The 26,492-nt window shown below is 57.3% G+C and overlaps 1 protein-coding gene across 1 annotated transcript in view; it reads left to right on the top strand.

Annotated features, from left to right (window-relative positions):
• The window catches only part of NKAIN1 (sodium/potassium transporting ATPase interacting 1), a 36,167-nt gene that overhangs the window by 4,013 nt on the left and 5,662 nt on the right, over positions 1–26,492 (top strand). Inside the window, exons 2-5 of the mRNA XM_064635493.1 lie at positions 19,678–19,815; positions 20,350–20,430; positions 22,255–22,452; positions 23,613–23,673. Of these exons, the coding sequence (XP_064491563.1) occupies positions 19,678–19,815; positions 20,350–20,430; positions 22,255–22,452; positions 23,613–23,673 (478 nt within the window). The remainder of the gene's footprint in view (positions 1–19,677; positions 19,816–20,349; positions 20,431–22,254; positions 22,453–23,612; positions 23,674–26,492) is intronic.

Here is a 26,492-nt window from a genome sequence, read left to right as displayed (position 1 = left end):
GGAGGGCACCAGTGAGAGTCATCCACCGGCATCTTTTGTCCTCACAGGGTTCCCACCGTGCCACATCCTCGGCGCGGGGATGGCACCAGGGCAGCGGGGCCGGGGCTGCCCCCGCCGCCTTCCCCCTCCCTGGGAAGGGGGAAAAAGGAGCCCGGGCTGAACTCGGGGATGGAGGTTTTCAATTACACAATTAAATGCACAATTAGGTGTAATTACCAGCGCTCAGAAGGTGCGACTGTTCATAATGGGCTTGTAATCTACTGCCGCCACTGTTTGTACTGCTCGGCTCCCGCTCCCTAATGATTACGGGAGAGCTTTCCCATTTGCATGGTTGCCATGGAAATGGGGGGCTGGCAGAGCCCCTCGCTTCCCTGAGCCCCCCGGCTCCCCCTCAGCCCGTCTCCGTGGGGTGGGACACGGTGGGTGCAGCGGTGCCCCAGCACCAGGGGATGCTGCAGGGCGGGGGGTGCCGGCCTGGAGAGATGGGGATGCTCCAGGGATGGGCAGCACGAGGATCCACGGACAGCTCCGGGGTGGGAACTGTGTGTTAAGAGGCAGGAAAAACCCCAGCCCACCTTGTCACAACCGTGTGTTAGAGGCAGGAAAAACCCCAGCCCACCCTGTCACCCCTGCGGGCGAGCACCCCAAAACCCACAGCAGGGTGTGGGTGGCCGTGGAGAAGCATCACCCTGGCGAGACCTCCGTGTGGATGAGCATCCTGTGGCACATCCCCCATCCAGGCAGAGCCATAAAGGTTTATTGAGGAGTGTTTGGGAAGGCAGAGCCTCCCGGCTCGCAATTAAAACCACGATTAAAGTGCCGTACGTCTAAATTTGCAGGACCAGCCAATGTGCCCCCGAGAGGATTAATGAGGCCGCTTGAAGAGCTCCCTAAATCATTCATGCCAGTTTGCAACAGAGCTGGGAGAAAGGGGGACTGGGAAATAAATGTTTTGCAGGACTGGGTTGTAGAGAAAATAAAGGGGATGAGCATGAAAACAGCCTGGCCTGCCACTGAAGCTGTGAGAGCCCGGGAAGGAAAGGTTGATGTGATCAGCAAAGCCCAAAGCAGGTTGGCTGATGGATATCTGGGAAAATGAGTCTTGTCCAAGCCAGACCCGGGTCTTGTTCCTTCTCGAGCTCTCATGTTTGGCTGCTGGAAGGGACTGAGCTGTCCTGGCAGTGTTTGGAGGCCGATAAGCAATTTGATTTAATCCCAGGTGGCTTCTGTTAGGAGAAGAATTAGCTCTATAAAAAATCAATGCTGCTCATTTCAGGAATAGACAGAAAGGAGGAAAGGAATAAAATCCTCGCTGGAGACAGTGTGGGGATGGTGGTGAGCAGTGCCTGGCACAGGGGAGGCAGGGACAGGCCCCCTGCCATCCTGTGGGGCAGCTGGGCTTCCCATCCCAAAATCCATTGCCAAGCCATTGGGAGAGGACTGGGAAGAGGAATCTGAAGTTGGAAGATATGGAAACAGCCTCTTGAGAAGCTCAGTCTCTGTGGCTGATGTGAGGGAAGGTCATGGAATGGTTTGGGTTGGAAGGGACCTTAAAGCCCATCCAGTCCCACCCCTGCCATGGGCAGGGACACCTTCCACCAGCCCAGGTTGCTCCAACCTGGCCTTGGACACTTCCAGGGATCCAGGGGCAGCCACAGCTTCTCTGGGCAACCTGTGCCAGGCCTCATCACCCTCACAGGGAAGGATTTCTCCCCAATATCCAACCTAAATTTCTCCTTTTTTATTTTGAAACCACCTCCCTTGAAGACGGGAAAGTGGAAGAGATTCCTGGCACCAACAATCCTTAATGCAGGAGAAATAAGGCAAAGAGAGTGGCTGGGGGGGAGAAGAGTGGCTTTTATCCCTAAAAGTGATTAACCACAGCCAGAAATTCCCTCTGGGTGTGGTGGCCTTTCCCTGCTGCCTGTGACCAGCACCTGCCCTGGGCTTGATGCCACCTTGAGAGGCAGGGGACAGCAGGGCCATCCCCACATGGTGACAGTGGCAGAGGCTGGGAGGTCCCCAGGGTTGTGCATCCCAGTGAACTGGTTGGTTTTGCTGGTGGGTCAGTGAACCCCTTGGCCACGCTCCTCGTGGTGTTGTTTATCCCCAGGCTCAGAGCCCAAGGGTTGCTCTCCCCGCCCGGACGCCCCAGTGGCTCCCACCACTTTCCCCCTCTGCAGTGGAGCTGTTGGTTCCTCTCTCCACAGTTACTCCAGTGAGAAATCACAGGGAGAGCCTGGAGGGGCTGAATAATTGAGCAGGGAGAAAGATTTGGGCTCAACCAGCTCAAAACCTGTCATGGAGAAACTCAATTCCCGACGGGATTGATCCCACATCCCTCTCCGGGACTTGGGCCTGGGGTGCTGCCAGCCCTGCCCCCACCCTGCTGCACCCACAGGGTGGGCTGTGGCTGTTGGGAGGATGCTGGGAATGGATTCCAGGATACCACATCCTCACAGCCTTGTGCTGATGCTCCAGGGCTGGGAAAGGGCTTTATATCCCTTTATATCCCACAGCTCTGGAACATCAGCCCTGGGAACAGGGTCCCGCTGGCATCACAGGGCTGGAGAGCCCTTGGGATGCTCCAGTCACTGCCTGGAGATGTCATATCCTTCTGGAAAGGGGAGAGGATGAGCAGGAACACACAGCAGGGATGGAAGACCCACAAATCCCTCACATCCCAGGTGTCCCAACAGCCCCTCCAGCACCGGCCACAAGATGCAGGTTGTTGTGTGTCCATGGTGAGTGGGCAGCTTCCAACTCCTCATCTCAACCCTCCAGGCTTTATCCCCATCCCTCATCCTCCCTGGATGCTCTGGGATGTCCTTGCCCCCATCCCAGCCAGGAGCTGGGGGCAGTTTGGCTGGAAGTGATGGAACACTGCAGGTTGAACGGGGTGAAAACATCCTTCCCAAGTGCCAGGGGATGCTTGGAGCAGCAGAGGGGCTCAGGATGGCCCCCTTGGCATTGGGTTTTTTCCTTTCCCCCCATTTGAAAGCAGCTATTTGTTTCAATTTTCAAAGTGTGTACATAATGGGCTGGGAAACTTGAAAGGCAGAGTTGGCAGGGAGCAGACCCAGCCGTGTTTAAACAGGACATTAAACCCCCAGAGGTTTATTAATAAGATTAATAACAGCTCCCATGTGCTGGGCTGGGGGATTTCACCCCCCTTTGGGTTTCTCTCTGCGGCAGAAGGAGATCTGGGGGAGAAAAAAATCAGTTGCCCAAATGCTGCTTTGTCTCTGCCCCCAGATGGGAGCAGAGGGGCTGGATGTGCCCCCAGCCAGGAGCAGAGGGGCTGGATGTGCCCCCAGACGGGAGCAGAGGGGCTGGATGTGCCTCCAGATGGGAGCAGAGGGGCTGGATGTGCCTCCAGATGGGAGCAGAGGGGCTGGATGTGCCTCCAGATGGGAGCAGAGGGGCTGGATGTGCCTCCAGATGGGAGCAGAGGGGCTGGATGTGCCCCCAGATGGGAGCAGAGGGGCAGGATGTGCCCCCAGATGGGAGCAGAGGGGCAGGATGTGCCCCCAGACGGGAGCAGAGGGGCTGGATGTGCCCCCAGATGGGAGCAGAGGGGCAGGATGTGCCCCCAGACAGGAGCAGAGGGGCAGGATATGCCCCCAGCCAGGAGCAGAGGGGCTGGATGTGCCCCCAGATGGGAGCAGAGGGGCTGGATGTGCCCCCAGATGGGAGCAGAGGGGCTGGATGTGCCTCCCAGCCATCCCCCACCCCAATGGGGTCCCACAGGGGCATGTTTTGCCTTATTATTTAATAGGGATTTTTCCAGCTGCTTGTCCCTGGCAGGAGGTGCCAGGAGGAACTCCTGTGCAGGGATGGTTCCCCCTTCCCCATGGGGCAGCTGGGAGCCCACGGGGAGCCTGGGGGCTTGGGGTAAGTCTTCAGGGGGCTCAGCATGTCCCTGGTAGTGCGGGGAGTGATGCCTTAAAAGCCAGAAAATATGTATAATATAGATTTTAAGGGGAGCTTAGGAAAGGGGGGGATGCAGGAGGGCTGATTTGGGGTCACATCCCCCAGCTGCCCAAAACCAGGGAGCAAACACAAAGTGTCTGGGGGGCCTGTGGTGAATCCAGCTGTGTCCCCCCAAAGCCAGTGAGACCCCCAAGCTGACCCTAACCCTTTCCCACCAAAGTTGTGTGTCCTGGGAACACTGGGAATGTGGCACCAGGGATGCAGAGGAGGTGGAGCAGAGAGGAAGAAAAGTCTCTTCTCCTGGCTCTCTCGCCGGGGAAGAAAAGTCTGAAACCTTTGGTGGATGGGATTGGGGAAACCAAAGGGCTGGGAATGGCCTGGCTCTGTCCCAGTCTGGGGCTCAGGGGTTGCAGGGAGCCTTGGGGATGTCACTGGGATGGTGCCTCTCTCCTCTGGGCACCCCTGTGCCATCCCACGGGGACACCCAGGTACAAAACTTAGCTGGGAAATGTCCCAGGGAAGAGGAGGAAGCTCAGGGTGGGAGCAGAGGGTGGGAGTGGGAGATGCTCCAGTTGGAGTGGAGTTGGGTCATCCTGGAGGATGCTCAGGGTGATCCTGGAGGGTGCTCAGGGAGTGGAGGGTGCTTGAGGTGAGCAGGGAGGATGGTTGGGATGGGAACAGAGGACACTCAGGGTCAGAGTAGAGGGTGCTTGGGGTCAGAGTGGAGTGTTTGGATGAGCAGGGAGGATGCCTGGAGTGGGAGTGGAGGATGCCTGGGATGCTGAGGTTAATGGGAGCCCCTGGGAAAACCTGTCTGTGCTCCAGTTCTGTGCAGGAACAGCTCAGATTAATGGGGGGCCTAAGCCAGAGCCTGGGAATGTCACACTGAGAGTCCTGGTCCCATCCCCTGGGCTGTATCCCATCACATCCCCCTCCTCCTGAGCCTCGCTGGACCCCAGGAGCGGTGGAAGGCCGGGCAGTGTGGGGGTGGCCATGCCTTGAGCCGTGTCCCCAGCCCTGGGAAGGGGCTCAGGACACACCCTGGGGATGCAGCAGCTTTGCACGAACCCTTTGCGGGCTAGGAATTTTATTTTCTCTACTTTTCTCTCCCCTGTCTTGGCTCAGGAACCGGCCCTGCCTCCCTTACCTGCCCCGGGGACCCACCGTCTCCATCTGTGCCTGGGGGACCCCTCAGCCCCCGGCCCCTGCTGGCCCCTCCTCTGCTGCCACTTCCAGCCCCTCCCCGGCCGGTTGCCAATTCCCCTCCCAGTTTCCCTCGGCAGCTGCCGGGAATCTCGTGGAAACCATCCTTCCATCCTTCCCTGGCCCCTTTCTGGAGCTATTTTCCCTCGGCTCGGGGAGGGGGGACACAGCAAGAGCCCTGTGATGGGCACAGGGGTGGCACAGGGCTGTGTGGGGACCCCTGGCATGGTCACAGGGCACTTTGGGGGGTCTGAGGGTTCTGTGTGCTCCCCAGGGCTGGGAGTGGCACGTGTGTGTCTCTGGTGGCATCCCCCTGGCACGGCAGTGTGGCCACAGGGAGGGCTGTGGGCAGCCCTGTCGTTGAGATAGCAAGGCCAGGCTTTTTTGGGACATCCTGGGGATGATGTTTTGTGGCTGGGACCAGGTGTGGAGCTCTCAGGGAGTGGGGCTGGGAATGGTCTGGCTCTGCCTCAGTGACTGACCCAGTTTGGGGCTCAGGGGTTGCAGGGAGCCTTGGGGGTGTCACTGGAATGGTACCTCTCTCCTCTGGGCACCCCTGTGCCATCCCACAGGGACACCCAGGCACAGAGCCCCGGCTGGGAAATGTCCCAGGGAAGAGGAGGAAGCTCAGGGTGGGAGCAGAGAGTGCTTGGGGTGGGAGTGGGAGATGCTCCAGTTGGAGTGAAGGATGTTGGGTCATCCTGGAGGGTGCCCAGTGGGAATCAGGGGTGCTTGGGGTGATCCTGGAGGGTGCTCAGGGAGTGGAGCTCAGGGTTGGGGTTCCTGTGCCCAGCCCAGCTGTGCCCCCGACCCCTCTGGCTCTGCCCTGGGCACGGTCACACCCCCTCACACTCTGCTCCAGGGATATCCCCCCATTTCCCCTGGGAGGGACAGGCAGCAGAGTCTGGAAGTACGGGGAATTATCACAGGATCAGAGCTGAGACCTGTTTGATTTCCTCCTGGGAATTCACGTCACGTCTGGGACTCGGTGGCTCCGAGGATTCCGTGTGGCAGCAGCAGCAGCCCGGCACTGCTGTGACCCACTCCATGGACACCAACCTGTTAGGACAAGTTTTATTTATATAGTTTTACTCTTTTTCCCCCCTTGAAGCTCAGCAGTTGTGGGTGAGGGCCTGTGGAGGGGGCAGGACCCCCCATCCCTTTCAGTGTGGGGCCGAGGACATCCCTGTCCCATCCCTGTCCCATCCCTGTCCCATCCCTCTCCCATCCCTGTCCTCCCATCCCTGTCCCATCCCTCTCCCATCCCTCTCCCATCTCCAGGGCCACCAACCCTCACTGGGCTGCATCCCACCTGGATTTCAGGCAGCCCCTCCCAGGGCTGCTACCCCCTAAGCCCATCCTGGCTCTGACCCTGGGGCCAGCCAGGGTGCTGGCAGTACTGGAAAATTTGGGGTGTCTGCCTGGGGCTCTGGTGGGTGTCAGGGGGTGTCTTTAGGGACACCCTCATGCATTTTGGGCTGGTTTACACCCCATCAGGTGCAGATTCACCCCATCATCCCGTGAGCACTCTCACCACACCATCCAGGAGGTGGGGGCACCCCAGGGGGGGGTGGGATTTCCACTTCAAAATTTAGGGGGAAGACTCAGTCCAGCAGCACCCACTGCCTGGACACAGGACTGATGCTCCCACTGCCCTTTGGGGCTCCCCCATGGGTCCCTAAATTGGAAATGGGGCTCTGGGTCTCTCCCCATGTCCCCCTGCCCCATCCTCTCCTCCATGGGGGGGATGCTGACCCCACTAATGACCCTGACCCCATTAACGACCCTGTCCCCTGACTCTCAGCAGCCCCAGGCCCTAATTATTTTTAATCCAGCCCCCCTAGGAAGGAGCTGAGTGGTGTCTGGGTCGGGGTCCCGTGGGGAGGTTGCACTTCCCAGACAAAGCAGACCCAGGGCTAACAAAGGGCCTTGAATTATACATGGGGAGTGGGCTCGGCAATTAGCGCTGCCCTCGTTAGCGGGGGCCGGGCGGGGTTGGTCTCCCCCACCCTGCACGGGAGGGGAGGGAGCAGGGGGTCAGGGGGACAACCCCACAGCCCCATTTCCCATGGTTTGGAGCCCACAGGGGACCCCAGGAGGTGGTGGGAGCATCATTCCTGTGTCCACATCATGATCCATCCCGGGATACCCCCAGTGCCGTGTCCGTGGGCGCTGCTGGGTTGGGTTTTCCCCAGATATTTTGATGTGGAAATCCTCATCCCCCCCCTGTGGGTGCATCCATAGGGGGATGGCGTGGGGCAGCTGGGAAAGCCATCCCATGTGGTTAAAATGGGATAGTGGAAAAAGCAGGGAAAAAAACAGGTTTTGCGGGAAAAATCCCATGTGGTTACGGTGGAAAAAATACCAGGTTTTGGAGGAAAAATCCCAGTTTCCCTGCAGTGGGGCTGGCCCTGATGGCAGTGGGATGGGCTCTCATCCCTGTTGGGTTAGGGGGCTGTGCCAGGCGGGTTTTGCTGCAGGGTTTGGGATGTTTGGGGTGCTCAGCCGTGACGTTGTCACCCATCCCAACATCCCGGGGTCACGTCCTGTCGTTAAAGGAGGCGGCGGAGCAGGGATGGATCCACACAACAAAGGGGCTGGCAAATCCCAACCCCTAAAACCCCTCCTGGAGGCAGAGGGGATAAAGGGAGGATGCAGTAATTAATGAAAGCGATTTTTATGGCTGTTTAAGGAGCCCCTAATGAGCTCCTGGCCCCGGCAGCTGCCGGTCCCTGTGGTTCAGAACCCGCCCGAGGCCACGGCACACACGGCTCGGGATCAACGGGAAAGGGAGAGTTGGGATCAAAGCAAAGGGATAGTTCAGGATCAACAGCAGAGGGATCAACAGAGAAGGGACCAGTGGGATCAACAGGCAAAAGGGTCATTGGGATCAACAGGCAAAGGAATAGTCGGGATCAACAGCAAAGGGATCATTGGGATCAACAGCAAAGGGATCAGTGGGATCAACAGCAAAGGGATCATTGGGATCAACAGCAAAGGGATCATTGGGATCAACAGCAAAGGGATTGCTGGGATCAACAGAAAAGAGAGAGTCAAGATCAATAGCAAAGGGATCCTTGGGATCAAGAGGCAAAGGAAAAGTCAGGAATCAACAGCAGAGTGACGGCTGGGGCCAACAGCAAAGGGATGGTTGGGGTCAACAGCAAAGGGATGGTTGGGGTCAACAGCAAAGGGATGGTTGGGGTCAACAGCAAAAGGGTCACTGTGACCAGCAGTAAAGGGATCATAAGAATCAACAAAGGGATTGTTGGGATTGTTGGGATCGACAGCAAATGGATAGTTGGGATCAATAGCAAAGGGATAGTCAAGATCAACAGCAAATTGATCACTGGGATCAACAGCAAAGGGATCCTTGGGATCAACAGCAAAGGAATCATTGGGATTGGCAGCAAATGGATACTTGGGATCAACAGAAAAAGGATTGTGAGGATCAACAGCAAAGGGTAGCTGGGATCAACACTGCAGGGATCGTAGGGATCAGCAGCAGTGAGGGACACATCCAGCCAGGAGGAGACCCCTGAACCCTCCAGGTTCCATCATTCAGTGGGAAAATAAGAACAAGCCCCCAGTTCCGTAGGAAGTCCTGGCCCCCGGGGGTGGGAGCAGCAGTGGGAAGCAATGCCCGTCACCGGGAGTCGTGGGTGCCTGTGGATTGTGGAATTACCCCGAGGAGAGGGAAACCCACTGGGGTTATCCTCTAAATCCCTTTTGTGCCGCCAGCCACCTCCTCCCCGGGCAGCTGAACCTCCTAAACCTGCGTCTCAGCGTGGCTTTATCCTTCATTTGAAGCCTAAAAAACCCGGATAAACTCTGGAAGAAGCACCCACACCGTCACCCACGGGGGACCACCTCCAGATGTCCCCTTCAGCCCTCCAGCACACAGGAGCAACCCCTCCTCCTCCTCCTCCTCCTCCTCAACAGCTCCTACCCTCCCGTAAAAATCAATATTTTGGGAGGCACGGCGCTGTTTCGCCTCCCCACCGGCTGCCGCCGGCTGCTCCTTTCGCGGCGACTCCGCTCCCGGGGATTATTTTTGCTCCCCGGCTCATTAACGGGGTTGTTACCAGGCAGATTTCCTCACCCGATTTTCTCCTTCCCAGCCCGCGGGCCGTGGGAGGAGGGAATGCCGGTTTCCATAGCGATGCGCTTGGCTTTAATCAGTGTTTCTTCCCTGGGAGAATTGATTACGGGAAAGTGTCACTAAATAAGTCAGTAAATTGGACTTTTTATATACATATATATATATATATTTTCATTTTTTTTCCTCCCCTCTATCGGATTATATTAACGGTGTCTTTGAGATTTGGGGAGAATTACCTCCTGCTCTTCACAGATGTGGGGATAAAGGACTGAACCGGGAAAATTAGCATGGAAATTGCCTGAGGCTTAATCCCTGTCCACAGGGCTCAGCCCCCCCAGGCTGGGGGTGATCCAGGATCCATCCTGGCCCCTCCTGGTGTGCTTCTGGAAATTTTTTGGTGACCAGTTTGTCCTGCTCCTCTGCTTTCCAGTTGCTCAAAGCTGCTTTCCCCAGCTCCCCATCTGTGGCTGGTCCTGGCCTTTGTGTTTCATCCCCAAAATTTGTTATTTAGGGGGTCAGATTCCTGGGTCTCTCCTGGTTTCCCATCTCATTCACTCTATCTGTGCACTCACCAAGGTTTAATACCAAGATTCCCAAATTTAAGCCCCAAATCCCCCATTTTTAAGCCTCAAATCCCCCAAATTTAAGCCCAAGATTTCCCAAATTTAAGCCTTACCTTACTCCCAGAGTGGATTGGAGCAGGATCAGTCCCCCTTCCATGTGCCCAAGATCTCCCAGATCTCACCTGAAGGTCTGTCAGATTTAAGCCCAAGATCTCCCAAATTTAAGCTCCAAATCCACCAGATCTAAGACCGAGATCCCCAAATTCAAGCCTCCAAACCCCCAGATTTAGGCACAAACTCTCCCAAATCTAAGACAAAGATCCCAAAATTCAAGCCTTGGCTGCCCCAGACTTAAGTCAAAGATCCCCAAAATTTAAGGCCAAGACCTCCTCAATTTAAGCCCAAGTTTTCCCAGATCTGGGCCCGAGATCTCCCAGGTTCAAACCCGCATTCCCCCACATTAAATCCACAAACTCCCAGATTTAAGCCCAAGATCTCCCAAATTTAAACCAAAGATCCCCCGGATTTAAGCACCAAATTCCCCAAATTTAAGCCCAAGTTTTTCCAGATTGAAGCTCCCAGACTGGCCTGGATCCAGCCCCCTCCATGTGCTGCTGCTCCATCCCCTCCCTCACCCCGTGGATGGGAGGACGAGGGGTGGGTGGGCACCCTGTGGGAGCTGGGAATGTCCCTTTGTCACTGTGTCCCACAATCTGCTCTCCAGGTCAGGGATGTGGCTCCCCTTGGAAGCTCCAGACTCCCAGGAGAACCCTCAAGCCATTCCCCATCCTCCTGGGAGGGTTTTTTAAAGGATTTTTGCTCCATTTCAGTGAATTCTCCCCCTCCCAGTGTCCGTGTGTTAACAGGCTCTGCTGGGAGGCTCCGCTGGGATGAGGAGCTGTGGCTCGTGGGACCCCGGGATCAATCCTGGTTTTCTTTATCCAGCTGTTGGTTTGGAGGGGGATGTCCCAGGGGATGGTTGGGATGGGTTGGAGGCAGCAAATGCCTCGTGGGTTCAGGGATCCAGTGCTGGAGCAGGAAAGGGGTTTGTTTGCTGTGGGGTGGGATGGGTGGGATGGGATTGAGGGTTATGACGGATGGGGTGGGTTGGGATGGATGGGATGCACAGGATGGATGAAATGGGATGAGATGAGATTGAGGGATATGATGGATGGGGTGGGATAGGATGAATGGGATGGGATGAATGAAATGGGATGAGATGAGATTGAGGGATATATGATGGATGGGGTGGGATAGGATGGATTGAATGCATGGGATGAATACGTTGGATGGAAAGGGATTGATGGATGGGATGGATGGAATGTGTGAATGGGATTGGGATGGGATGGGATTGAATACATAGGAGGGATGGGATGGAATGGGATGGAATGGGATGGGATGCATAGGTTGAATTGAATGGGACTGATAGATGGGATGTGTGGATGGACGAGGTGAATGGGATTGGGATGGGATGGAATACATAGGAGGGGTGGGATGGGATGGGAGGGGATGGGAGGGGAGGGGATGGGAGGGGAGGGGATGGGAAGGGAGGGGATGGGATGGGATGGGAGGGGATGGATGATGAGTTGGATGGGCTGTGGTGGATGGAATGCGTGGAATACACAGGATGGATGGGATAGGATGGATGGGATACATTAGATGGATGGAATGGGATTGCTGGATGGAATGGGATTGCTGGATGGAATGCCTGGGATGGATGACATGATATGGGATGGGGTGGGATGGATAAAATAGATGGAATGGGACAGGATGGATGGATGGATGGATGGGTTTGGAGCAGCTCCCAACCCAGTGTCCTCAAGGCACAGCCTTTCTCCAGGGCTTGAGCTTCTGCTCTTCCCCCCATCCCTCGTGCCTCAGTTTCCCTGTTGGACCTGCTCCCATGGAGCTGCTCGCCCTGACCAGGAGAGCAAATGCTCCTGGCATGGTGCTGAGCAGGAATCAGCCCATTTTCCAGGAAAACTGAGGCACAGGAGTGTGGGATCAACCCCTCAGCCGTCACTGGTGACCTCAACCTTGCTGGAACACTGTGTCCCACTGTGGTCACAGCCCCATGACTCAGCTTCCCCTCCCTGGCAGGTCCCTCCTCAGGCACCTCAGCTGTCCCTGGAGCACATTCCCATCCCAGGGACACTCCTGGCACCCCCTCACCCCCTCCCACCGGTGCCACCACCCCGTGTCCTCCCCCCCGAGGTGCCCCAAGGTCACGGCAAGGTCAGGCCGGGGGGGTGCAGAGCAGGGGATTAACAGGCTCATCCCAGCTGCCTTCTGCAGCAATTCCCAGGGGGATGGAGCAATTCCCCGCCAGAAAATAAAGCCTGTTGTGCAGGATTGCATTGCTCCAGAGGCAGCCTCGGATGGGCGGGCAGGGAATTGAGCTCCTTCGATTGCCTCGGCTCTCCCTGGGTGGGGAAAAGTTTCCTGGCTGGGAGGCAAGAGGAAGAAAAGAGTCTCACGGCAGCATTTACAGGTGCAGAGAAGAGCTGGGATGGTGCAGGAAAGCCCAGCAGATGCAATATTGTTTCAGAGTCAAGTAGGTGTAATATTGTATCAGTGATACGTCAGTTAAACCGGCCTGTTCCCGGGGAATTTGTGATGTTTTGGGGGGAAAAAAGTGCTGTCAAAATTCCTGGGGGTCCTTGCTGGGACATCAGAGCTGTCGGGAGACAAATCCACCCAAACCCCACATTTTGGGGAGCTGGCAGGGCTCAGGGCTTAGTTTTAGTCAGGTAAATCAGGAGGACCACCCTCCTGAGGCAGGGATCATCAGGAGGGGCTGGTGGAACATCCCTTTCCACGTGGGAACAACCACAGCTCCAGGTTTTGGTGTTCCCAGCACTTGGGAAGGTTTTGTGCCTCAGTTTCCCTCCCCTGTGGCAGAGCCTGAACTGGAGTGGCTGGGTTTAGTCTGCTGCATTTAGGGGATTATATTATATTGTTATTGTCATTATTAATTATTATTATTATTATTATTTTGTTGCCATTAGACACCTCAAGGCTGCACTTCCCGCCCTCCTTGATGGAACTCTCAGGGACAGATGGAGCCAGCAGCACGGATCTGGGAGCAGGGCTTGGAGGGGATCCATCCCTATGGGTCTCCTGGGGGCCCAGGGGGTGGGAAGCACCCAGGGGTGCAGCCCATGGAGCAGTTTTCCAGCAGGTACAGGGGTGCAGTGTCTAGACAAGCACATCCAGCCGGGGCTGCGTTCCCATGGCAACGCTGCCAGATGCAGGGGAATTAAATAAATAACTGGGAATGAGGGGGGAAATAAAACAGGCAGGAGGAAGGAAAGCCATCAGATGGGTGCTGGGAAGCTGTGGTGAGGGACTCACACCCCCCAGATCTGTGCCTGTGCCCCCCCCAGCCACACCCGGAGATCTGGGCTGTTCCAGCCCTGGGTTGGAAGCTCCTACATCTGAGGGGGGAAAAAGGGGCAGCACAGAGGCCCCAAAAACTGTGGCATGCACAGGGGGTTGCACCAGCTGGGGGAGGACCCGATTTGCGCCTCTCTCACCCCACTGTTTGCTCACAGTTTGAACTGGAGTTCAGTCCTGGGGCATTTTCCCAAGCAGGGGCTGCATCCTGCTCACCCCACCCAGCACCGGGGAGCAGCCGAGGCTCCGGCGCCTTTAATTTCTTTTCCTCCGTGATTTTATGAAGGTTTTTGCAGTCGGAAGTAGGTCAAGAACTTGTTTCCAAGCCATTAGATAGAGTCCCTGGGTTCACAGCGGTGTTTGCACCTTCTTAATAGTCAATCTCTCTCTCTGCTCATTTAAATCGCAGCCGACTCCCCTCGGCGGGGCTGGAGCTGCGGGATGGAGGTGCCTCCAACGGCTCCCGGGGCTGCCCACGGGCAGGAGAAGGCGCTGGCAGAGCCAAAATCAGCCAAACTGCCTCAAAAGGAGAGGTTGGGGGTGAGGGGTGAGCCTGCAAGAGCCTCAGGGTGGGGATGTCCCCGGGGCTGGGGCACGATGTGGCCGGAGCCTCCCGTGCTCCGTCCGCTGCAGGGACACACGAACATCCCTTATGGATCCTGGATCCTGCTGGCAGCCAGATCCCCCCCTGCAGCTCTGCCCAGGGCTGTTTTCTCCCTGAACCCCAACATTTTTTCGGCCAAAACTCCTCGAAAACGAGCGTTTCTGCCCCAAACCCCCGGGAGGCGCTCGGCGGCTCTCGCAGCGTCTTTGGCCGCAGGACACGGGGAATAAAGACCCCAAATCTCTTCGAAAAGCAGCGAAATGAAAAGCTAAATCCCTGGCGAGCCTCGGGCATATGGTGAGCGGGAGGAAATCACCCAGCGCAGGATAATGACCCGGCAGGGGGTCAGGGCCCGGCCCGCAGGGGAAGGGCAGGGGTTGAGCTCAGCCCGACGCGCAGATGCTGCTGCGGGGATGGAAACCAGCGGGGAACTGGGAGGGAACTGGGAGCACCATCCAGCCTTCTGCCTGCTCCACCATCCTGCCCACCATCACCAAAATGCAGGTGGATGTCAGGGCTTTGCAGTTTTAGGGAGGGTGTTTTCTGCAGGGAAGATCCTTTTTTCTTTTCTTTTTTTTTTTTCCCTGGATGGAACCTCTCTTCCGTCTATTTTTTTCCCCTTTCTGGGACAAAAACAAAAAGGGGAATATCTCCTGCTGTGTGGTGTGGTGAAAGGCCTTGGAGAGGTGATGGGCAGGTTTGCTCCTGCCTGCAAATGTCAGAGCTGCGTCCCGGGGAGTTACAGGTTCGGTGGTGGGGAAAAAAGATCCCCTAAAAATCCTCTTTTCCTCATTCCCTGTCACCAGGGGAGATTCTGGCACCTGAGGCAGGGCATTGTCCAGTACCAGCACAGATGGGGCACGAAGGGACTGAGAGCAGCTCTGCCAAGAAGTTGGGGGTTGGTGGATGAAAACCTGGACATGCCCTGGCCGTGGGCACTGACAGCCCAGAAAACCTCCTGCCCTGGGCTGATCCCCCAGCGTGGGCAGCAGGGAGGGGGGGGTTCTGCCCCTTTGCCCCTCAGGTGAGACCCCCCTGCAGAGCTGCCCCAGCCCTGGGAACAACAGCACAAGGACGTGGAGCTGCTGGAGAGAGTCCAGAGGAGGCCCCGGAGATGCTCCAGGGCTGGAGCCCCTCTGCTCTGGAGCCAGGCTGGGAGAGCTGGGGGGGTTCCCCTGGAGAAGAGAAGGCTCCAGGGAGAGCTGAGAGCCCCTGGCAGGGCCTAAAGGGGCTCCAGGAGAGCTGGAGAGGGACTGGGGACAAGGGATGGAGGGACAGGACACAGGGAATGGCTTCCCACTGCCAGAGGGCAGGGAGAGATGAGATATTGGGAAGGAATTGTTCCCTGGGAGGGTGGGGAGGCCCTGGCCCAGGTTTCCCAGAGAAGCTGTGGCTGCCCCTGGATCCCTGGAAGTGTCCAAGGCCGGGTTGGAGCAACCTGGGCTGGTGGAAGGTGTCCCTGCCCATGGCAGGGGTTGGAATGGGATGGACTTTGAGGGTTCCTCCAACCCAAACCGCTCTGGGATTCTCTGATTCCAAGAGAGCAGAAGTGGGAGCTGCTGGGCAGGTTCCTGGGATAGCACTGCAAAGTGTCCAAGGGGGCTGGGTCAGGGATGCCCATCCCAGGGCCCAGCACTGCCCACCCAGGTTCCACAAGGGATGTCCACCCTCAACACATCCAATGGGATGGCCAAGGTGCTCCCTGGTGTCTGTACAACCCTCCTGGCACAGCCAGAGTGGGATTCAGCTCTCCCAGCCTTGTCAGGGGGATTAAGAAGGACTGGGAAAACTGCCTGGATTAACGGGGTGGGTCTGCAGAAGGTGAAGGTGCCACAACCAAGGGGTGATTTGGGACAAGTGAGCTCCTTCCCACTTGAAAAATCCCATTTTCCTCCAGCCCTGCCCCGAGCTGAGCCCCACAGCTCCTGTCCCCAGGGGCAGCCCCCATGTCCCCTCCTGCCACAGCCTCCCCAGGGACTGTCCCAGGTTCGATTTGCTGCTGAAACCCCAATCCTTGCAGGCAGCACTTCGGGATGAGCAGGAGCAGGATCCCACCCCCAGCTCATGGATGTGATTTGCTGCTGCAAAGGGAACTTTTGGGGCCGATCGATGAACGAGAGAGTGTTTAATTAAGAGGGAGCCCTAAAACTCATTGCATTGATCAGCTGCAGGTTTATCTTAATTAGCAGTGGGATGGAGTGTCTGGATCCTGGCCCTGCACCCACAGGAGCTGCAGTGGGAGCTGGGAGGGGAGAGCGGGGTCTTAATGAGGGTGGGGGTGCAATTAGCAGGGGGAACCCCCCTCCCAGGAGGAGGGCAGCTTGGGGGGATGCTCTGAGCTCCACAAGGCATTAGGTTTGGGGGAATTGGATGCTGCTGATCCCCAGTTTGCTGGGAAGTGTCCTGAGATGCCTCTTGCTGTGTTTGGGGTGACACTGAACCCCAGAGCCAGGGCCTCTGTCAGCAAACGACTGGTGGTGGCTGCACACAGAGCTGGGGTGTCTTGAAGTTCCCCTGGGGACATTTCATCCCAAAAGACCAGTGAGGATGCTCCAGGCACTGGACCAGCCCAGGGAGCTCAGCTTGGAGCAAGGCAGGAGCATCACTGAGCTGAGGGTTCTCTCTCCCTCCCGTGCAGGGATCACCAGACCTGAACCTCTCTCCCTGGAGGCTGTGCCTCAGTTTTCCCACTCAGGAAGCAGCTCCTGAGCTGCAGGGATGCCCTGGGGATGCCCTGGGGATGCCCTGGGGATGTCCTTGGGATGCCCTGGGCTGTGGCAGGAGGTGAGAGCCGGGGAGCTGCAGCCTCACTGCCTCTGTGCTCTGTCTTCCCATGGAGGGAATAAGCTGGAATAACACACCCACAGAGCGCTGTGAGACCTGCCAGGGGGGTCCAGCAGAGTTTTCAGGGCAATCAGCAGCCCCTGCTCATCCATGGGAAAAACATGGGCTTTGCCTCTAACTTTGCTTCTCCTTGGAGTGAGGAAGGGTTTGGTTCCACCAGGCTCTTCCCAGCTCCTCCTCCTCCAGCCTGGCCCGGCCTGACAGGCTGGAATTAAGGAGCTGCACGGGTGCAAACTCATCACTCCAGCTCCATGGAATGCTCCCAGAGGCTCTTCCCAGCCCCATCCTTCAGCTTGGAGCACCTCCCGTGCCCAAAGGTCCCCTCCAGCTCCCTCTAAGCAGCTCTGTCAGCAGCCCCCAGATCGATGGGTGGCTGCAGAGCCCCGAGCGCGGCTCTCCCCGCGTCATTTATTATTTACATCCCTCAATTTAAAAGATTTACAGCCCGGCTGTGAGTATTTCCAAAGGCTGTTTCCTCGCAGAGTTTGAACAGCGTGGAAGTGAATTAAGCCTCAGTGCAAACAGCCTTGTCCCAGCTCCACAGAGCCAGGGGCTCCCTGGGTTCTGCTGCTCCACGGCTTTGTGTCCCCTTTAATTGAAACCAGGGAGATCCTATCCCAGGGATGGGGTTGGGAATGGGATACCACGGTCCTGGGCTGGAGCTGGGCTAAAATAGGTGTTAAATAGAGCCCTCACAAAGCCAATTCAACGGGCACGTGGTGTTCTGTGGGTGGGGAGACTGAGGTGTTTGCACATCCAGAGACCACAGGGGGACATCCCAAAGTGGGAAAAGAAGCATCAGGGAGGGTTGGAGCTGTTGATTTCCCTGTGCTTCAAGTACCAAGGAAGTGGGTTCTGTGAGTTTCGTGTTTTAATAGTTGCAATTAATGTTTAAAAAGAGCTCGTTATTTGCATTTTCAGCACTTTAAAGACTTTGGAGCATGTGGTCTGTCCTCATGGAACACTCAGGGAAGCACTTTTGCCACCTCATTTATTGCCCCCTGTTATTAGGACACATGAAGTCGGGCTGGGCAGGAGGGATGATGCCTGGGAACCCCCACAGGAGCTCCAGGGAGCACCGGGATGGGGCTTCCCTACACCCAGATCGCTGCTGGGGAAGGGAGGGGGGATGTAAAGCCCGTTTTCTCCAGCAGCTTTGAGGATAAACTGTCCCCCTTTCTCAGGGAGGATGAGCTGTGTGGCACCAGGAGGGGACACTGAGGCACAGGGGGGTGGGGAGGGCTCAGGGCCCTGGAGCTCACAGGGGTTGTTGTTGTTGTTGTTGTTGTTATTATTGAATAATTAATAGCCATTAATAATCTGGGGCATCTCAAAGAGTGATGGGACAGCGGTGGGCTGTCAGCAAGAGAAATGGAGAGAGGATTTGGGATTGTAGGGCTGCTGCAGACACACCTCCCCTCCAAGGGGGCTGGGTCAGGGATGCCCATCCCAGGGCCCAGCACTGCCCACCCAGGTGCCACGAGGGATGTCCACCCTCAACACATCCAATGGGATGGCCAAGGTGCTCCCTGGTGTCTGTGCAACCCTCCTGGCACAGCCAGAGTGGGATTCAGCTCTCCCAGTCTTGTCAGGGGGATTAGAAAGGACTGGGAAAACTGCCTGGATTAACGGGGTGGGTCTGCAGAAGGTGAAGGTGCCACAACCAAGGGGTGATTTGGGACAAGTGAGCTCCTTCCCACTTGAAAAATCCCATTTTCCTCCAGCCCTGTCCCGAGCTGAGCCCCACAGCTCCTGTCCCCAGGGGCAGCCCCCATGTCCCCTCCTGCCACAGCCTCCCCAGGGACTGTCCCAGGTTCGATTTGCTGCTGAAACCCCAATCCTTGCAGGCAGCACTTTGGGATGAGCAGGAGCAGGAGCAGGATCCCACCCCCAGCTCATGGATGTGATTTGCTGCTGCAAAGGGAACTTTTGGGGCCGATCGATGAACGAGAGAGTGTTTAATTAAGAGGGAGCCCTAAAACTCATTGTGCAGCCAGAGTGGGATTCAGCTCTCCCAGCCTTGTCATGGGGATTAAGAAGGACTGGGAAAACTGCCTGGATTAACGGGGTGGGTCTGCAGAAGGTGAAGGTGCCACAACCAAGGGGTGATCTGGGGACAGGTGAGCTCCTTCCCACTTGAAACTGGTGCCAGCACCTTGGAAAAATCCTATTTCCTCCAGCCCTGCACCCTCCTCCTGCCCAGGCACCCTCAGGGATTGGAGTGTCCCAGCACCCTGAACTTCTCTGAAAGTTATTACAGACTTCTCTGAAAATCAATGGTCTCATCCAATCTCCATTTTTTAACTTAAAACCACCCGTTGAATGCCCCGGTGCCCTCACCCTGCCTTTGCTTCCACCTTTCTTGGAGATAATCCTGTAATTAAGAGCAACAGAGAGAGCAGTCAAGTGCTGGGATAACGGGTGGATCCCCCCAGCTCCAAGCCCTGATCCACATTGTAGGATCAGCGGCAGCACATCGTTGTTTATGGATCACAAATGCTGAGGGTAATCAAAGCATCCTTGGGAAGGCAGGTGAGGATGGGCAGAAAATCACCTGCAAAATACCCGGGATGGGCAGAAAAACCACCTGCAAAGTACCTGTGAGCAGAGCAGGAGGTTTTTCCCTTGACAAACCCGTTCCTGAGAGTGATTTCAGCCCTGAGGGGTGGGGAAACTGAGGCCCAGAGGATGCTGGCAGGGTGACCAGCTGACATGTCCTTGCTTTCCCCTCCTCAGCTCCAAACATTCCCAATAACCCTGGCCGATGCATCAGGCAGACACTTCAGCCTCTTGCAGCTAATTATCCGTGGGATTCCCCATCCATTTCCAGCTGCTCTTTGCCTTCAGCACCCCGGGAGCTGCCGTGGTGACCGATGTCCTGCTCTAATCCCTGCTCCCCCCCTGCTCTCCCGATGTCCTGCTCTGATCCCTGCTCCCCCCCTGCTCTCCCGATGTCCTACTCTGATCCCTGCTCCCCCCCTGCTCTCCCGATGTCCTGCTCTAATCCCTGCTCCCCCCCTGCTCTCCCGCAGGTCGCGGCGCTGGAGAGGCAGATCTTTGATTTCCTGGGATACCAGTGGGCCCCGATCCTGGCGAATTTTTTACACATCATGGCCGTTATTTTGGGCATTTTTGGGACCATCCAGTACAGATCCAGATACCTCATGATGGTAGGTACTGCTGTGGGTGCCGGGGTGCAGCATCATCCCCCCTTGGAATGGCTCCAGTTCCCTCCTGGATCGCTTGGAACAGAATGTCTGGAGAAGTGGCTTCCCACTGCCAGAGGGCAAGGTTATGGGGTATTGGGAAGGAATTGTTGGCTATGAGGGTGGGGAGGCCCTGGCACAGGTTACCCAGAGAAGCTGTGGCTGCCCCTGGATCCCTGGAAGTGTCCAAGACCAAGTTGGAGCAACCTGGGCTGGTGGGAGGTGTCCCTGCCCATGGCAGGGGTGGAACTGGGTGATCTTCCACTCCTCTTCCAACCCAAACCATGGAGTGATCCTATGATCCAACCCCAGATCCCTGCACAGAATCAGAGAATGTTAAAGACCTTAAAGACCATCTTTGAGTTGAACTCCTGATCCTTGAGGTTTAACCAGCAGCCTCGGGCCCCTCTGCCCTGCAGGGGTGTGTCCCAAGGGATGGAGTGCAGCAGGAGGGATGCAGGGGGTGGAGCAGGGTCCCTGACAGTCTCTCCCCCACAGTATGCAGTGTGGCTGGTGCTGTGGGTCGGCTGGAACGCCTTCATCATCTGCTTCTACCTGGAGGTCGGGCGCTTGTCACAGGTAACCCCCCCCAGCTGCCTCCTCATCCTCCCCACAGCCTTCCCTCCCTCTTCCCACCCTTCCTGCTCTCCTGCCCTTCCCCTCCTCCTTCCCTGCTCCGTGTCTCTCCCTCAGAAGGGACACAGAGGCTGTGGGTGCCCCCAGCCCGGCAGCAAAGCACCCACCCATGTGCTGGGGGTGCCTCTCCAGAGGGTCCCGTGGGATGGGAGGGACAGACAGACAGTGCAGACCAAGGTGGCAGCGGGTGCCCCTTTCCCAGTGTGCCAGTGAGGAGATAAAGTGGAGAAGGAACACAAAGAACAGGGATGAGCAATGACAGGAAAGTTTAGGGCAGAGTCACTCGAATCTGGGGAGGGCAGTGAGTGGAAAGAGGAGACCCCCCTGCTGCACACACCCAATTTACAGGGTCTTCTGGAACTCTATGAGCTCCACTCAGCCCTGGAGTCCCCAGCACTGGCTGGACATCATTAATGGCTTTGGGAAGTCAGCTGGTGGTGATGGGGTGAGGATGTGATGGGTTTATGCCTTTCCTTGTCCTTCCACCCCACCCTGGGCTGTTAAATCACAGCTTTTACAGGAAAAAGAGCAGAACTTCACCCAGTGATGGTGCAGCAGCAGATGGTTTGAGCACCCTCAGCCCATGGCTGAGGTAACTGTGCCAAGCTGTGCCCTGCTCTGCCATCCCATCCCCAGCTCTGAGGATGTTGTTCCCTGCTTGGGGCATCACAGAGGGCACGGGACAACCACTGCCAAAGCAGGGAGAGGACTCCTGGGGGGCCTTCATGGCTGAGACCATCTTCCCAGGCTGCTCTGGGTCATCTGAGGCTCTTTAAGGAGCTGAAGTGCTGGATGTGAGCAGCAGGCACGGAGGATGGGAGGGGGAGGATGTGGTGGAAATCCCCAGTCTCCATCACTCTGTGATGCCAGAACACCCCCTGCTCCTGCTTCCAGCGCCTGAACCCACGTCCTTCAGCTCCACACACCCAAACCCACTCTCTTGCTATTTTTTTCCACACCCACCAGCAAAAGTCTTTTCATCCCAGATTGGTGATTTCCTACAAGGGATGCTCAGCAGGTTCCCCATCCCCCAGATCCAAGGGCTGGGGGTGCAGAAGGAGACTGGGAGGAGCCTCCCTGGGCTGGGGGCTCACCCAGTGGCACCAGGGGGACCTTCCCTGGGCTGGGGGCTCACCCAGTGGCACCAGGGGGACTCTCCCTGGGGTGGGGGCTCATCCAGCTGGGCAATGAGGCCCCTCCATGGGGTGGGAAAGGACAGGAAGGGGGTGGGGATTAGCCCTGCAGCCCTGCCTTGCAGCAGGGGGGTCCTGCTCACCCACTGACACCTCAGAGCTGCTGTGGAGAGGACACAGGGAGAGCTCCAAAGCTTGTAAGGGGGTAACAAGGAGGGGACGTGTGTGTGGGGCCCTCACAAGACTCTGTGGGGATGGGAGTGAAGGGGTGGCATCCCAAAACCCTAAGGGAAGAAGCAGGGGCATCCCTGGAGCATGCTAGGGGGGTGGTCCCATGGTCCTGTCTCTCGGGGCACTGGATGTGACCAGCAGCACCACAAGCAGCTGCTTCCCAAGTTGCCACACTGGTGACCACTCTATGCATCCTCGTGTCACCTGGAGCAGGTGGTCCATGCCAGCAGCACGGCAGGGAGCCACAAACCCCTTGGACACTGGTTGCAGGTCAGGGAGATGCCCTGCTCTGTGTTCACGTGGCCCCACGGAGCATCCTTGGGTTGGACAAACCCCTTTTTCTGTCCAACCCTCCTGCCAAGAGCCTCAGCTCCACAGCCTGTGCCTCCTCCTCCTCCTGCAGGACCGGGACTTCATCATGACCTTCAATACCTCCCTGCACCGCTCGTGGTGGATGGAGAACGGGCCGGGCTGCCTGGTGACCCCCGTGCTCAACTCCAACCTGGCGCCCGAGGACCACCACGTCATCACGGTCAGCGGCTGCCTGCTGGACTACCAGTACATCGAGGTGGTGAGCAGTGCCACGCAGATATTCCTGGCGGTAAGGGCACCCCTCCCTCGTCCTTCATCCCAGATTGTGGCTGAGAGAGCAGGAGTGGCGGGGTGGGGGTGGGCAGAGTCACCCTGCTCTGGCTGGAGATGTCCCAGTGTGTTGTCACCCCTCAGTGTGTTTGATGTTCTCACCAAGGGGGGTGTCCCCAGGGCTGGGGAGGGAGGAGCAGACAGAGCCCATGCCAGCACCCCGGGGGTGTTGCCCATCCCAAAATCTGGCGGGCTGTGGGCTGGGTGCTGCAGGAACCTGGGAGTTCTCAGTGTAACACACCCAGATGTGCTGCTCACAGTTCTCAGTGTAACACACCCAGATGTGCTGCTCACAGTTCTCAGTGTAACACACCCAGCCGTGCTGCTCACAGTTCTCAGTGTAACACACCTGGATGTGCTGCTCACAGTTCTCAGTGTAACACACCCAGCCGTGCTGCTCACAGTTCTCAGTGTAACACACCTGGATGTGCTGCTCACAGTTCTCAGTGTAACACACCTGGATGTGCTGCTCACAGTTCTGTGTAACACACCCAGCCGTGCTGCTCACAGTTCTCAGTGTAACACACCCAGAGATGCTGCTCACAGTTCTCAGTGTAACACACCCAGAGATGCTGCTCACAGTTCTCAGTGTAACACACCCAGACGTGCTGCTCACAGTTCTCAGTGTAACACACCCAGAGATTCTGCTCACAGTTCTCAGTGTAACACACCCAGACGTGCTGCTCACCGGAGAGGGAGCGTCCACCCTTCCTGGGGGCTGTGTCATCCCACGGGAAAGCAGAAGTGGGACATACCTGGCTGCAAAACTCCCTGAGAGCCTTGGGAGGCTGCAAGAAAATTAAGCTTTAAAGGGAGGTGGGGTTCAGAGCAGCAGCACCCACCAAAGGGGTGCCCAGTGCTGCCATCCCAGTTGGGTGCCAGCCCGTCCCCCCTCAGATCCCTGTGACCCCAGGACATCTGAAACATCCAACCTCCTGCATCCCAAAGCAGCACCCCGACCCACCAGAGATGGGCTCTGGCTCAGGATGTTCCCAGTGCCCCCAGTACACCCCAGACATCCACCTCACAGCACCCAGCTCTGTCCCCCACCAACACCCTCTGGCTGTGCTGTCCATCACCCCGATAACCAGCTCCTCCCTGCCCTCTCTCTCTTCCCAGCTCTTTGGGTTTGTCTACGCCTGCTACGTCAGCAAAGTGTTCCTGGAGGAGGAAGACAGCTGTAAGTGCTTGGGCTGTGGGTTTGTGTGGGGCTGAGCTGCAGAACAGCCTCGGCTGAGGCCATCCTGGGCTTTTCCAGGGTGGCAGCTCCTGGCTGGGGCAGTGATGGCTGGGTTGCAGGCAGGGTCAGAAATCCCACTGGTTGGGGGTTTTTGCCTCATGGTTCCATCCCTGGTGCAGCAGATGTGCTGGGGTGTGATGTGCCACCCTGTGCCACCAGTGGTCCCCCAGCACAGCCTCGAGGAGCTGCTGCACCCCGGGAGGAGGGGATGGGGACAGGGAGCCCTGAGCTGCTGCATCACAGCACTCACAGCCCTTGGGTGCAGGAACAGGACTGGTTCCATCCAATGTGGGGTCAGGCTTCATCCCTGCACTAAGAGGCTGAGATGGTCCCAGTCCTGTCCCTTGTCCCCACGCCAGCACCACTGCACTGCATCCAGCTCCTGTGGAATTCGGGGTGCTCACCCCTGTGTGCAGCAGCTCAGGGTTGGATTTGGGGCCAGCATTGCTCTTGCTGCTCCTCCCAACCCAAATTCAGAGCTTCTCCCCCAGGACAGAGCATCTCCCAGGGCAGAGCATCCCCCCTGAGCTGGAGCATCTCCCCCAGGTCCCTGGTCTCAGCAGCAGCAGGGAGTGTCACCCTGTGGTGTGAGAGCCACCTCCACACCCTGAAAAATTCCCAGTGGATGCTCCTCATGCAGCTCCAGCCCTGTGGGAATGTGGGAGAGCCTTTCTCCCTGCTCACACCCCCAGAGCCAGCCACCACCTCCCTCCTCCCTGGGGACAATGAGTGGGGAATACCGTGTGTCCCCAGCCAGCATCCCCACAGCCCCCCACTGTTGCGTTTTCACCCCAAAACAGGTGGAAAACCAGCAATTCAAGCCAAGTTCCAGGGTAACTTCTATCCAACCTGTGTTGTTCTGCCCAGTCTGACCACGACCCCACAAACATCCCAACCCCAGTTAACCAGGTGGCCGAGGCTGTGGCCATCCAAGTGCATTAAGAGCTCATCTGCCATTAATTAATTCCTGCCAGCTGGCAGATCTCAGCAGCCCCACCGCAGGCAGGGATGTTCCACATGGCAAAGCCACCCAGATGTGCTTGGGATCAGGTTCCTTTCCCGGGATCAACACTGGGATCAGCACCCCATGAGTGCCACGGACCCACGAGTGGTCCCAGCCCAGTCCTGAGGGTTCCAGGTTGCAGCATCCCCATGTTTTTCCCCCCTTTGGTAACCAGAAAAGCAAAACCTCCATGTGAAAGTGGCTATTCCCTGTGGGAATAAGGTGTTTCCACACCCATGGAGCCGGCAAAGGAGTTTATGCACCGGCAGTGGCTCCAGAGCGTGTTTGCATTCAAACAAACTCCTGCATTCAACACACTTTTAATATTAATGCTGCTGCAGCCCAGGATGCAAATGCATCTTTTTAATGGAATATCTTATTAGGTTTGGAAAAGGATGGATGGCATCAAAACTGGAAGCTGGCTGAATATTAAGTCGGGAAGATAAATACTCCAGGAGGGGTGGGGTCCCCCGTGAGCTCCCTGCTCTTGGACACCCGCGTGTGAACCCACCCCCAGCACAGCTCCGTGTTTTGTTATTCCGGGGGGGATGGGCTGTGCTGCAAGTCCTGGAAAGGCTGGATCCCCCTTTTCTAGTGCCCATCCCTGTGCCAGTGGCAGGGTTCAGGTCTGGGGACACGTGGGTGGTCATGGGAGAAGTCGGGGTACCCCCAGACACCAAGTGCTCCCGGTGCTGGGCTCTGACCCTGTCCCTGCCCCGGGGCTCCTCGGCCGGGATGGGCTTTGGATGGGGATGAGCCGCAGGGCCGGGGATCTCGGCAGTGAAAGCTGATCTATTGTGTCTGCAATTCCCATAAGTGACAGCCTTAAACGAGCCGTAATTCCCCCATAATTCTCCTTAAATGCCCATTTTGCCGACGGTGAGAGGTAATTTCACCCACTTTGTCCTGCCGGCAGCGCAAGGGCTGCGGTGAGAAGGGAGCACAAGGATCTCAGCAAGTTGCTCCAGCTTCTTTCCTCTGTTTCTCGCTGGTGTTTTCCCGGGATGTTCCCATGACCTGCGATGTTGCAGCAATCCAGGATGCTGCCCTGACCTGGGGTGATGCCCTGGCCGGGGGTGCTGCGGTGCCTTAGGGTGCTGTGCCTCCCTGGGTGCTGCATTTCAGGCTTCCCGTGGAGCCTCCTTCCCTGGAGATACCCAAAAGTCATCTGAACACAATCCCGAGGGATGAGCTCTGGGGGATCCTGCTTGAGCAGGGAGGTTGGGCTGCATGACCTCCAGTGGCCCCTTCCAACCTGGACCAGTCTGTGATTCTGATTTCCCTGGGATGCAGCACTTCCCCGGGGTGCTGTGGTGACTCAGGATCATAGAATCATGGAACAGTTTGGAAAGGACCCTAAAGACCATCTGCTTCCACCCTTCCATGTGGGCAGGGACACCTTCCACTAGCCCAGGTTGCTCCAAGCCCCGTTCAACCTGGCCTTGGACACTTCCAGGGATCCAGGGGCAGCCACAGCTTCTCTGGGAAACCTGTGCCAGGGCCTCCCCACCCTCCCAGGGAAGGATTCCTCCCCAGTATCCCATCTAACCCATGTCAGTGGGAAGCCACTCTCCCTTGTCCTGTCACTCCAGGTTCTTACCCCAAGTCCCTCTCCAGCTCTCTTGGAGTCCCATTAGCCCTGGAAGGGGCTCTCAGGGCTCCCCAGCTGCTCGCTGAGATGCTGCACTTCCCTGGGATGCAGCTGCAGCCTGGGATGCTGAGCGCCCCACGGGTGCCCTCAGGGTGGGGAGGGAGG

Source organism: Pseudopipra pipra, chromosome 24 (genome assembly GCF_036250125.1).
Source record: "Pseudopipra pipra isolate bDixPip1 chromosome 24, bDixPip1.hap1, whole genome shotgun sequence".
NCBI lineage: Eukaryota > Metazoa > Chordata > Aves > Passeriformes > Pipridae > Pseudopipra > Pseudopipra pipra.
Note: the sequence above shows the minus strand (reverse complement) of the source record. Positions and strands in the feature narration are given on the sequence as shown.